We start from the raw sequence: 14407 nt of genomic DNA on the forward strand, positions 1-14407 counted from the left end.
CAGATTTGATGCTTCACACAAAGCCACATACCACACACATTACTATGATCAAGCGCTCGAAAGCTTGTCTCTCTCATCAACTGACTATGGTCCAATAAAAGATATTACCTCACCCACCTGGTCTTTCTACTAGCCTGGGACTGACATGGCTAAAACAAGGCTGCTTACGACTAAAGCATTGTACTGATTGGTTTTAATTGCTACTGCCATTTTAATATATTTTAAAAAAAATTAAGAAAACCACAAAGCCCAGGTAATCATCATATACCTACCAACAGAGCCTCCTGTTGACAGCTGGCAGAACTCAAACAGTCCATCAAACACAGGACAATCTTCTCCAACATTAACTTTGTAAGAAAAATGTTGTTAGTTTTCAAGTACACAGTCCTAATATGTGCAGAAGTATTACAAACATATTACTCAAAAACACTCAAATGTAACCAGTAGTATGGTTATAGTTCAAGTTCAGTTGACATTTTCACTGCATTCCATGTTTTTAGCAGTTTAGTGATTCAACTGTTCAAAGTTACATTATACTGAAACTTGACATTTTCAGCATATAGATGTACTTTTAGGGACCAGAACTGCTTGTAGATGAATGAACCTGAACTGTTGCTTAAGGTATTTAAAATTTTACACACAAGTCAGATGGAGTAATCTTTTACACTTCTAGGAAGAGCTTTGACTAAATATATGTATAATAACAGTTTTGCAATGTACTATACCCTCTTTGTAGAGAATCATAAATGACACCTTCAAGTATTGTAGTTTATTTATTGAACAATTTCATATGCACTTTGTGATGTGCCTATTTCCCTCAAATTAATTCTTAATCTTAGCCAACTTCCCTCCAGCTAATAAAGGCCAATTCTAATAATCAGCTCAGTCTTCTTTTCACCCAGTAGTTTTTACTTCTCCCACTCATTTCTGTAATGCTTCTTCAAAGGCAGGGGAAGTAACATTTCTCTAATCCAGTGGTTCTCAAAATTTTTTTTTTTTTTTTTGCCACCGACTACTTGAAGATTGCTCAGGGGCTCAACAGACCACTTAATGATCTTTCCAAATGTTGTTTGTACTGTTAGCTAACTATTGTAAAGCGCTTTGGATAAAAGCACTATATATAAAAAACCCTTAATAATAAACTTTTTTTGTTCTACAAATAAAAGCACACAACTCATATTTTCATATCAGTAGTCTTACCTTTCTAATGCGATGGATGTTCCCTCTCTCCCCCACCATGGCAGCGCCCGGGCTGGGAAAGAGGAGGATCTCTCCCTGTCTCTCCCTCCCTCCCCTCCCCCCCACAGCAGCCACAGAGCTGAGGCTGGGAAAGAGGGCTGTCTTTCCCCTGCAGCTGCAGCCCTGGAGCTGGGGGAAGTCACCTCTTTCTCTGGCCACCGCAGCCCTGCACGTCCCAAATTTCCCCCCAATCCATCTTCTCACCCCAATGTCCCCTCCCACCTACCCCCTATTCCCCCCAAGGCCACCACATCACCTTACATGTGCATCTTCTCCAGGGTCCAGGCACCTAATTAGCGGAGCCACGCCTGCATGGCTCCACTAATTAGGTGAGCGGTCCTTCATTCTCTTGTGTGCGGCCGCCCATGCGCGCACCTTAGAGGGAACTATTTACAGATCACCTGAATGGCGCTCATGGACCACAATTTGAGAACCTCTGCTCTATTCGTAAAGCTCTCATCTTAGAATGTGTTTTAATTTTTACAAGCAACTAAGAACCGACAATCGTTAGGAGTGAAATGTGCCAGAGTACAATGGACCTACACATAGCACTTACCTCCCACTTAAGTTCTCAGAATGGGGTGTAGGCCTTCCTCAGGCTTTGTATTGGGGAGAATTTGACCCCATACTAATAACTGTATACTTGAAGAGCATTTGGTGTTCTGAGTAGTCTTGAGACAAAAACTAGAAGCTCTTTATACACTGACGTAAAGGAGAAACAATGCCATGAACTCACTGTTAAATATTTAGACAACCAATGCATGTTCACTTTATATATAATGGAGTACTTAACAATCCAGTACATGAATAAATAATGTAGACATAGTCCAATTTGGAGACTTACATCTCTGCATCTGCTTGCTATATTCAGACATATTATCTGGCCTTATTGATCGAAGAAATTTGATGTATTCATCACTGTGATACTTGGTCATTTCTTCAGCTGTAGCTTTATGGGGTCGCTGTAAACAAGAAAGTAAAATTAATTTTACTTTAACAAAAAAACAATGTTGCAACAAATCTTAGTTTTAACAAATCAGATTAAATCAGAGACAAAATTCAGGCAACCAATCTGATCTACCTTAAAGGTGTTATAAACAGACACTGGAAAAACTCTGTATTCTAAGCATACTTGGGTAGAAAGCAAAAGTGGCTACAACTCCATTAATAAAATTAACATGCAAAATATTTTTAGTGCAGCCTCCATTATGTTTTGCCAATTGTTGTGCTGACATAATTAATGATGGCAGAAATATTATATATTACCCTGAAACAAAAACAAAAAACAAACTACCCACCCTACCCCCATGGGTCTAACCCAGCTTTTCTGCCACATATGGGTAGCAAGCTGTGGCTCCTGTGTAAGTTGAAAAGTTCTGCTTCATTTTAAGTTACCAAAGACTGGGGGGAAAGAACAAAGATTAATTAATGTTTCCCACATAGAAGAGGAAAATATCAGCTTCTAGAAATAATTCCTCATCTGTAATGGGGGTTGGGGGGGAGAAGAAGGTTAAAAATTGCTGTATCTTTTAAAAGTAGTTTCAACATTTTCAGTGTCCAGACTGCTGCTTATACTCACATAAATTTCCATTTTTCTGTACAAGCCATAATTTAGCAACAAGTTGTGAGTCATACGGATCCTATGAGGTTTCATGGGATGGCCCTGCCCATAATAATAGTTTCCAATATCACCTATAAATGATAAACAATTATATTTAATTAATATTTTAAGATATAAATTTTCACAGCATTCCCATCCCCCATATTTATTTGTTAATTATTTCTTCTAGTTGCAGACAGACATAAAAGGGTTCATTTTTAAAATTTCTCCAACCAGGTTTGGGAGGGGTCACTGTGTATGAGGTATGATCAGAATCTTCAATTATCTTGTCAAAACTATTGTTTAACACAGACGTTTTACAGCATGACATGCAAAAGAGCTGGGCAGCCACATGATGTTACTGGGTCCACTGGGGGCACCGGAAAAGATGGATATGGAGCTTTCATCAGGGGCAATGTTCCATAAGAGGGTCTGTCTCCTTCCAGAAGCAGCCACTCCCAAAGCAACTGCCAAGGAAACCCACCAGAGGCAGCTGCCACCTGAGAGACCCACTACCATTCCAGATAGGCTCCTATGGTGGCAACTATCTACAACCGTAGCTACTGGTGCTGTCAAAGAGACTACCATCAATACTGCCAAGGCCAGCAGCCAGAGGAACCCTCAGAGAACCAGCCACTGGGTCAAAGGCAACCAGATAGATACAAATCGGATTTCGGGGGGGGGAGGGGGAGGGGGGAGACACGCAGCGGACATTTTTTATTCTGTTTAAATTATTTTAAGTTTTTCGTTTAAAAAATAAGCCTGCTTAAATTTAAATTTGAATTTAATACAAAATATGTTAAGGCTTTATCATATAATCTCTTAAAACATCTAAATAAAAAATAAATATACTGAATCCACAAGCCTATCAAAAACTTTTGAATTAAAGGCTGCTTTTCTATATAAAGAAAGAATCAGAAGAAACTAACTTTTGAGCTCAAGCTTTATAAATATGGCATAATAGGCCATGTACTGTATTAAGGGCTGTTTTAATAACAAAATTTCTATGTTGTTTTGTGCATTTAATTGAATTCCAGTTACCGTCCTTATGCAGCTTGACACAAATTATGAGCAAAAAGTTAATTATTTCGTAAACAAGCAATACATCATTTACCAACATACTAAAATGTACAATTCATATGAATCTGAAAATATTAAAGATACATAATTGCTAAAATAAATGTGTATTGCTGTAGTGTACCCTCCCAGGTAGCAAAATGATGTACCAAATCTAGTGTAAAGGTTCTATTTAGGTGTAAATGAACATGTTTTAATGGTCATACCAATCATCAATAAGAACATACATTTGTTTAGACAATACTGAAATACAAATAGAAAAATTGATTAAAATCAATTACTTAAATCTAGGATTTCTGCTTGGTGATTTAAATCAATCCACCCCACAAAGAACTAGGGTGACCAGATGACAAGAACAAAATATCGGGACACATGGGGGGGCAGGGCCCAAGCGGAAAAAAAAAGGTGGAGTGCCGCCAAAGCAAAAAAAGTGCCCCAAGCCATCGGGACAAAAGACGCCCCGACCATACATCTGTCGGGACGCGGGACAAACAACTGAATATCGGGACAGTCCTGATTTTATCGGGACATCTAGTCACCCTACAAAAAACCAAGGGAACTACTTCAGAAGCAGAGGGAGAAAGGTAGCCAGAGCCAGGAACCCTCACGTGAAAGCTGAGTGGGGAAAGAAGGTGGCCATAGCTGTGGACTGAAACAGAATGGGAAGAAACTAACAGGCCCAAACGGAGGAATAAGGGGAGACAGGAAACTTTGAAGAGGACTCCACTGGTGATTTAGTCTTCCTATTATGTTGTGATTCAATTACTGTAACTCAGCTAAGCCAAACAGGCTTACATGAACTTGTTGCTTGAATTAGAAAGAGATACACAGTCAGTTACTGCCTGAAACAGGAAGGGAGTTGGATCTAAAAGGCACCTTTTTAATTGTCAGATGACTTACAGTTCCTGAGAACTCCAAATTTAAGCTTTGTTAAAGTTGTTTTCTTTTCTTTGTAACCTTGCTATCATAAGGTAATAAACCCGATAGTTCTGCGTAATGAATTTTCTGTATCACCTATTTTTGTTTCATGTTTTCTATAATATTTTTGCCCTGTCCATTGTGTAAAATAAATGTTATGCCTATAACCTTGGATTCCATTTTATTTTTGAGGCTTCTGATTCTCAGTGACAGAAGATAGAGGAAATGTTACAAATGTTAGAAACTAGTTTTGATTTAATTTATTCAATTCTAATGTGTAGGGAGCCCCTTTGTCAAATATTTAAGACACCCTTAAGTGAATAGCCTTGGGGTGCCAATTAGAAGTTTCAGAGTGCATCCTAAAAATCATTCCTGAAAAGACATGAGATAGAGGTATTTGAGAAAAAAAAAGTCTGTCACAAAGTGCCCATTAGGATGCATATTTTACATATGGTCTGTTGCATTCAGAAACATTCCCCTGCACATTGCTTATTTTTTCAAAAGCTATTTCTTTAAAAAAAAAGTAAAATTAATGTTTTTATTTTCTCTAATTAGTGTGTCATTTCACCTTCAGAATCTAGCTTCTTTTGGACTTCTCAGCTGTACGAAGTTTCACCTTAATATTAGCACGTGAGCAGCTCACTGACTGGATAGGACTACCCTTTGTGTTACCACCTTCCTTTAGTTCAATACACAGATCAGCTTTTGAAAATACAGAAGCTCCCTGACTTATGCAAGCATTCCATTCCGGAACGCCTTGCATAAGTCGAATTTTGCGTAACTCAGGAACGTATCTCTGACAACTACCCCCTCCCCCAACCCCTAAAAAAAGCAGCTTATGAAACTTACGGAACTTTTTCCGTAAGTCCGGATTTCCGTAAGTCGGGTTTGCATAACCCAGGGAGTGTCTGTATAAGCATACTACCGCTACTCAGGTAACTAGGGCATTACATAAAATTAATAGGGTTTTTACTCAACAAGTTTAATGGATAAAGAAAAGTTAGATAATTTCTTTAGTTCTTAAGGATCTAGATAGATAATTCTCTTATATGAAGGTCACCACCTTAGTTCTGACTGCAGATCAGACTAACTCTGGACAGAAGTTAAGATCGATAATTTTCCCACTTTCACATTTCACAGGCCACTTAGTAAGAAAGAACCCCATGGACCCGTCTCCCCTCTCAAAACTTTCTGTACTGTGGACCATCGACTCCCTCAACCATTTTGAGACCACTGACTAATGATAATTCAAATTTAGAGTGCTTACTATAACTATTATTACATATATTTTTAGTTCTCATATTTTGGCATTTAGCACAAAAAAGATATGCCACTTTATTATCAAGGACAAGAAACCTATTTGATGGTCCACAGGCATTTTTTTTTGGCAGGAGTAGGTGAAGGCTGGGTGGAAAACTATTTATACTTAACCTGAAAAAGTGTTGGCTTGTCTCTTGTGCAACTGTTGCCAGTTGTGAACCTTAGAAAGTAGCCAGTGGGAGCAACTGCAAAAGCAACAACAATCCACAGTGGAGAATGGCTTGCTTCCAATGGCACCAGATTTTTTTTTAGTAATTGACAATTTGTGCACTTGCAGACTAGAGACCATGGCAGGGCATAGAGAAAATTCTAATCTTGAATATATATGGTTTATAATGCAGTTATTGCTTACCAGATGACACCCAACACTTTGAATTTTTACCAAAGAGAAGAGCCACTGCAACTATGGAGTGCCAAAATGACAAGCTCAGACTATTCCACTGAGGAGGAGGCAGACACATTCTGTGCCAGGTCAGTCCTCCAATGGCTCCCAGCCAGCCCCCAGGTAAAGAACACCCCCACAGTTGATAGGTGACAAACTTAGATATTATTGTGACTAGGTCTGTATTAGAGATAGGAATCATTTTCAGGAAATTGTACCAAACTGGCATAAAAATAGCAATGTAGACATGAGAGACACTATTTGTGCATGTAGAGTCGTGTAGGATATATACCTTAGGGTTCAGGCATGGAGAGCACTCTACTTGCTTAAGTCTCACTGTCTAAACTGATATTTATGCATGAACTAACTGGACGTGCAGTGTCTGTACTCTACATGCCACTGTATGTGTGGATGTACATACAGACAAGTACGCAGGTATGGGGATGGCTAGGTGAACTGCCTAAGTATGTTACTACCATATTGATGACATAACCATGTACCAAGGATTATGCTAGCAAGAGCCCCAAGGGAAAATAAACAGCTGCACATCACAACCCTATAGGTTGTCTGAGAAGACTGAATATAATCACCTTAAAGCAAACCATTCCATTTATACTAGGTCCTGCAACTAAACAACACATCATAATCAGTGTCAAAGTCTACCAATAACAATGCAATATCATTTTAATAAAAAAATTCCACTGGTAAGAGATCAACCACCACTGCAATCATATCCAGGCCTGAAGCTTGACTGGGTTATAAGATACTTTAGACAGTATGATGTTGCTGGAGTTGGCTAACACACCTTACCAAATATGGTAACATTTGGTAATCAGGCAAGCATCCTCCAGAGCAATATATGCTGCTGAAAGTATAGGTGGAAAAGCCAAGCAGGTAAGCATTTAGTTTTATGAAACTACTGCTGAACCACTAAATCATAAGGCTCTGGGCCAGCAATACAGTCTGGCACTTAAGGAGCCAAATTATTGCACAATAAAGCCTTTGAATAGTATATTTTCTCCAAGTATTAAAAAATGCATTTTGGAATGTTACTTATGCATCATAAAAAGAGTTTACATTTCCTACCAATCTTCTAACTTAAAAACAACATTTCGGAGATTAGTAACTAGGGCAGTGTTTAAAATAGAGACCGTATTACTGATTTTTTCCCCCCCAAAAGAGACAAACAGAATTAAAAGCAGCATTCCAAGTCATTCAGTAAAATTAAGTATTTTTACTCAGTCACCTAATTTTTTTTTTTTTAAAGCCTCTGTAACAGAAACAACTTTTAAATATATTTTCAGCGTTCAAGTCCTTCTGAAAAAGATGTGTTTAAGAAACCTGGGATATTTCAGAAATGCACGACAAAACAGCAAGCAGAAACACCTTTTTGATCACACATCTCCCTTCATGAAACTTAGTCAAGATAAATATATAAGTTTTCATTTTAAAAACTTGTCCTGGTATCCGCCATAGATGTATTCATCACATCTATCAACCTTTACTTTAATTTGCAAGGAAGTCCTCCTTTCCTTGAAAATATTTATAATAAATTTTACAAAGTCAGTTTAAGCACCTATATGTGAAATGTAAGCAGTTTGCATATTTGACTAATAGGAATATAATGGCATTTTCCTTTTAGAGGTAAAAGAACAGCATTAGAAACTGCAAGGGGACAAATACCTGAGGCCTCGTCTACATTTACAGTGGCATCTAGAGCAGTGGTTCTCAAAGCCGGTCTGCCGCTTGTTCAGGGAAAGCCCCCCTGGCGGGTCAGGCCGGTTTGTTTACCTGCTGCATCCGCAGGTTCGGCTGATCGTGGCTCCCACTGGCCACAGTTCACCGCTCCAGGCCAATGGGGGCTGTGGGAAGCGGCATGGGCCGAGGGATGTGCTGGCCGCCCTTCCCACAGCCCCCATTAGCCTGGAGCGGTGAACCGTGGCCAGTGGGAGCCACGATCAGCCGAACCTGCGGACGCAGCAGGTAAACAAACTGGCCTGACCCGCCAGGGGCTTTCCCTGAACAAGCGGTGGACCAGCTTTGAGAACCACTGATCTAGAGCATAGGCATTACATGTGTAGCTCCATGCCTGCAGTAAGTCAGCTGCACTTACACATTTCAGTGACAAGCGTGGCTACCCGTGGCAGCAAAAGATTGTAGCAATGTGGGAGGCAGTGTGAAAAGGCTCCAGAGAAGCGAGGAACTGCTTGGCAGGGGCAGGCAGCAGGACACTACGCTGCTGAAAATAGCAGTGTAGAAATGGGAGCCACTGCTTAGGTGTGTAGAGAGAGTGTAAGGTATTTACCTTAGCGTTTAAGTGTGCAGGGCACTTTATTCATCTAAGCCAAGCTGCACAATCTTCATTGCTATTTATACCCATCATAGCTGGGCGTAAAAGTCTCTGTACTTTACACGCTGCTGTAAATGTACATATAACTTGATGACTACCCTAAGACCACATATTCTATCACAACTACTCTGATGAATTATGCACATCTGATTTTTGCCAGTGTATGTGAATCTCTGGTAAGCTGGCAAAAACTATAGAGGGGAAGGAAAGAGAGTAAGAAAATCAAGAGGAGAAAAAAAAATAAGTGAAAAAAAGTACAGAGACAGTAAAATAAAAGAGAATAGACAAAAAATAAGATAGCAATTTCTGGGAGAAGGCATAAGGGGCTCAAGAGGAAAATCCACCACTTTAATCACAAGAGCGTTTCAGCAAAGAAAGATACCGAGCAATTGCTTCCAAGTCTGGCCAATATCAATTATATGGTTGTCAGTCACAAATAACTGCACTAACACTGAGACACTGTCATACACAAGAGTTCTTCTAAGCATAAACTGAGACAAACCAAATAGAAATTCAAAAATAAGGTTTGTTTTCTGTCCCTACATTGTCCTCATGTTATGCTATAAAAATGGAATACCAATGGAGATCAGATGTCCTAGCAACTTTTTTTTTTGCTTCTCCCAGTTTGTTTCATAGCATTAACGGAAATTAAAATATTTCAAAACTTACAAAAAGTTACTATATGTATATTGCCACATTCTGAACTCTGATGTATTTACTTTAAACTGCACATTATACTTGCCTACTACACTGCTCTCTTTGGAGTAGATATGGTCCTGAATTTAAAAGAACAGTTAGCCACAATTAAAAGGTATGCACAGGTTTTGGGTTGGTTTTTTTTTAGATTAACTCTTTATTTCACTGTAAGTACTAAATACCCATAGCTCCCATTGAATTCAATGGGATCTACTATTGTTAACTATAAAAAAAATAAAAAAAATCAAGCTTAAAAAAAAAATGTAGCTTGCGTATTCAGTAGCTACTAGCAAGCTTACAAAGCAGCCAAGTGCCTGTAGAAGCACTTCAATAGGCTGCATCTTTAGTAAGCATTTTTATAGCAGTAGCATAAAGTTTTTCAAGTCAGTTCAGTAACAAGTACAATTAAGAAGTCAGTCTTACACTAGTAGGATCAGAGCCAAAGTGAGTATACCACATTTTGTAAATTAAGCTACATATAAAAAGTTATTATGCATGCACAACACAAGACAATACACATCTGCTCAACTGAAATAAAAATTTGGCCACTACATTACCATAACGTACTTCCAAAACATTACACTTGAAGTAACTGTGCAACTATTACTCTGTTTTTTCCAAGTGATAATTTACTCCCACACATTCAATTCTATGTGAAAATATTATGGTTTCTACTAAAGTAATCACAAATGTATCTAGAAAGCAGGGGATAAATTCATGGTGCAATATTTGGAAAGGTAGTCAGCCAATCCTAAGATCTGCACATTCACTTCAGTCTTTTCTACTAGTTGTGTGTCCAAAGTTTTTTCTTAGCATGTCAAATTTGCCAGCATAGCCACTACTACAATCGAAGACCAGCCTAGTACCATTATAGAAACACAGCACGGAGGCTGATGTATGGGTTTCCAGACTATTAGGCGCAAGACTTGGAAACATGTATGAAATAGTTTTCAGTTTTAGAAAACTTTACATATGCCTATAACATGCTGAACTGTGGCTGATTTACATTACAAATGTTACTGTATTTAAACAGCATTTGAGCACAGTAGTGCCCTGCTCATAATTCAAACGGGTTTAGTCTTGCCTATGTGGAACATATTCCAGCCTAGATCTCTACAATATCAGTGCAGAAGGGATCTTTTAAACATCCATATTAAATTATGCAAGATATATATAAGAAAGATAATATAAAACTACTTGTAATATGTTTGCCTACAATATATCAATGACCTGGAAGAAAACAAAATATCTTTGATAAAGTTTGAAGCTGACAAAAGAATTGGGGGAGGGGTAAATAGTAAAGAGGACAGGTCACTGACAGAGTGATCGGATTGCTTGGTAAACTGGGAGGCAAGCCAACAATGTAAGATTTACTTTTAGCCATATTAAAACAAAGTATGGCATATATTCCTTGTTCCTGAGTGTGTACAAGATGGGGGACTCTATTCTAGGAAGCAGTGACTCAAAATTTTTTGGGAATAATCAGCTGAATGTGCGCTCCCAGTGCAACGCTGTGGCCAAAAAGGCTAACACAAGTAGGATTAGAGGTTATTTTCCTCTTGTATTTGGCACTGGTGCGACAGCTGCTGGAGTACTGCATCGAGTTCTGATATCTACATTTCAGGAAGGATGTTAATAAATTGGAGAGGGTTCAGAGAAGAGCCAAAAAAATCAAAGGATTAGAAAACATACCATACCTACAGTAAGAGACTCAATGAGCTCAATTTATTTAGGTTAACAAAGAGAAGGTTAAAGGGTGACTTCATTATAGTTTATAGGTACCTACATGGGGAACAAATATGCTAAAGGACTCTTCAATCTAGCAAAGATATAACAAGATCCAATGGCTGGAAGTTGAAGCTAGACAAATTCAAAAAGAAAATTAAGATGTGAATTTTTAACAGGGTAATTAACCATTGGGACAGTTTACCAACGGTCACTGGCAATTTTAAATCAAGACTGGATGTTTTTCTAAACTATGCTTTAAGAATTATTTTGGGGAACTTCTATGACCTGGATTATGCAGGTCAGACTGCATGAAGGTCCCTTCTTATCTTGGAGTCTATGAATCTACTCATCAGCTGCAACTCTGCTAGTTACAGTATTGTTAGAAAACTGTACAATATGGTTCTACAAAACTGTATCTAAGCACTGTTCTAGTCAACGTAAACATGGACGTAAGAGACACTTATAAACCAACAAAATACCATTTTAATATACTATATTGTCTACATCACACACTATTCCCCAGCTCTGATTCATGTTTGAGCCCTCCACCTCCTTTCCCTCCACACACAAATCAGTCTGACTCAGGTCAACAAGCACTCAGGACCATGCTGGAGTGAGTCAGAGCCCAAGCCTCACCGTATTTGCACTGTGGATGCAACTGAACCCACAGAACCAAGTCTGAAGGTCTGCATGGGGCAGCATGGACACGTTAGCATGGCTGTGAGATCCAGGTCCAGCAACTGTCAGGCCAAGTTTACAATATAAGGTATATGCTTAAACACAGGCTTGGGAACATTGAACAAGAACAGGTCCCATAGACCTGAGTTTACAATGCCGTGTGAACATACCCTTAAAGCCCACACATACCAATTCTGAAGGCTGGCAATAGAATGAATTTACTCTAAAAATAGCATCATGGGTTTGTGCATTTATCTCAGAATTTCTGTAACATACTTCCTCAGTTCAAGTAAAATAATGTTCCCTTCACTGCAGTTAGCCTACGATTTGAAAGTCAAGCTAGGGTTCTTTCTAGCTCAACACATCACCACCAGCAATAAAAATTCTGCAACATGGACTTAGTTAACAACTCTGTTACAACCATAAATTGGAGTAAAATCAAGCTAGTTCTCCCATTGCTGAGTTTTGCCGTACTAACAAGACTTAAAGGTACCAAAACTGTCAATAAGACAGGCAGATGTTAATTTCAATACATACAGTAAGCAGATTTTCAAAGTGAAACGCTGATTTGAAATAGTAACTTTTCTCTGCCAATAACCATACTAAAATTATTACAAAGCAGGGAAGGTACTAGATTACAACTTAAAACACACTACATTGAATTACAGTGCCTCTTTTATACTGGAATTTTTAGTGTACACTTCTTGACTTCTACATATTTTCAGAGAAACTAAGTGAAAATTAGAAGCAAAACTTAAATGAAGGAGCCATGTTTCTATACAAAAGTCTTTGACACAACAAACTGCGAAGAAATCTTTAATGAACTCCAGTTTGATGTTGTCAGTTATGTGTAAGTTTGCATCCACCCACAGATGTACTTCCCTATCTGTTGTAGTATTTTCATATTACAACTTTTATATCATTTAAGGTTGTGAGCCCTTTTCCCTTTACATAGAGTAGGAGGAATATTTACAAACCTCTGTGGGTACAACACAGCATAGAAATTAGAAGAAATGCTGAATGAACTGTAAGCGAATTAGGAACTTTTCCCAAAGGTATGAGAATTAGTTTTAAAAATTTCTCTGATGAGCTTTGCTAATTCCTAAGTGTGCAGTTTTGACCTATTACATTTGGAAAGAAAGTCTAAAATAACCATTAACTTTGGCACTTTATTCAATGTTGGTTTCATATTTTTTTTAAAGTCTTCTGAAATGTTCTAACCCAGATGAATACTAGGAATATTGATGATCACAGTAGACAATGGGAAAAACATTCTGACAGAGCCAGAAAAATGTTAAAAAATGAGGAGTCTGAACTGTCATGGAGAAAAATACTGAGTTTCCAACTGACCACAGGAACATCCATTTTCATGGAAATCTGAGGTGGTTGAGATCAATTTGATCACTAGTTCATCACCCTGCCAACACAGAACTGTTCCTTAACCCAGTGCTTTTTTCTTCCCCCCCCCCTGTGCAATTTTTCAGCTATGTAGAGATCCAAGCAATGGTGCTTACAATTCTTATGCTACTATTAAAATGCCAGAGTACTGCACTCTAATGAAATGGTACCTATATTTATCAAATAGACTTTGCTTTTTCTGATACATTGGCACAACTGTATACCTACATTTTTAGTTGCAAGACAGGCAAATATAAACAAATATCAATGCAATCTTCCCTTAAGCAAGACTAACAGTGCCTAATCTTCTACCAGAGAAAAGTCAGATCCCAGTTTCAGCAAAATTCTCCTTAATAGGGGCCTCCTTTCCCCCTTATGCTGAACAAAGAAGCAGAGAGAAGGACAAAGAGAAGGGGGCGGCAACCACACAACTCTGCCTGACTTGGCAGTATGTTAGAAACCCTGACTAGGCCCCAACAAATCTGCCATTTTTCTGAATAGACAAGGTAGGTGAGGAAATCTCTTTTGTTGGACCAACTTCTATTGGTGAAAGAGAGCTTTTGAGCCACATAGAGCTCTTCTTCAGGTCTGGGATTTCTGACCAACCAATCTACCACAGCAGTAGCACCTTTGGCATCCTAGGCTGGAGACACTGCTCTCCATATCTCAAATTATGACAATGCATATAATAGGAACTACAAAGCAGTCTCATTACCTTTCTTCACTACCTCAAACATCAAAATTCCCCATCCATGCCACCCATTCTCAACCGTCAAGAGTAAAACCTACCCCATGCATCTTTATTTATGCAGAAATTTAGCCCCAAGCAAGTAATCTGACCAATAACTTTAGCCTCACGCTGCGAGCAGAAAGTCAGCGAGCAAAGGGAACTTTCCTGCTCTGTGTAGAGTGGGGATTTTTTGGGGGTGGCAGACAGGGAGGTTTCCACCTTACGGTGTGCTGCAAATACATGACCCTCAATGCAAAGCAGCCCAAATTTCAAACATGGCTTAGCTATGTA

The 14407-nt window shown here is 38.7% G+C and overlaps 1 protein-coding gene across 3 annotated transcripts in view; it reads right to left on the minus strand.

The window, feature by feature from the left end:
- Positions 1 to 14407, minus strand: part of HDAC2 (histone deacetylase 2) — a 47570-nt gene that overhangs the window by 32024 nt on the left and 1139 nt on the right. For all 3 annotated transcript variants that reach the window (XM_042857705.2, XM_065588330.1, XM_005287583.5), the window contains 3 exons: positions 2819 to 2931; positions 2084 to 2201; positions 273 to 347 (listed from right to left, as the gene is read on the minus strand). In XM_042857705.2, coding sequence (XP_042713639.1) covers positions 273 to 347; positions 2084 to 2201; positions 2819 to 2931 — 306 coding nt within the window. The remainder of the gene's footprint in view (positions 1 to 272; positions 348 to 2083; positions 2202 to 2818; positions 2932 to 14407) is intronic.

This window comes from Chrysemys picta, chromosome 3 (assembly GCF_011386835.1).
Source record: "Chrysemys picta bellii isolate R12L10 chromosome 3, ASM1138683v2, whole genome shotgun sequence".
NCBI classification, from domain to species: Eukaryota; Metazoa; Chordata; order Testudines; family Emydidae; genus Chrysemys; species Chrysemys picta.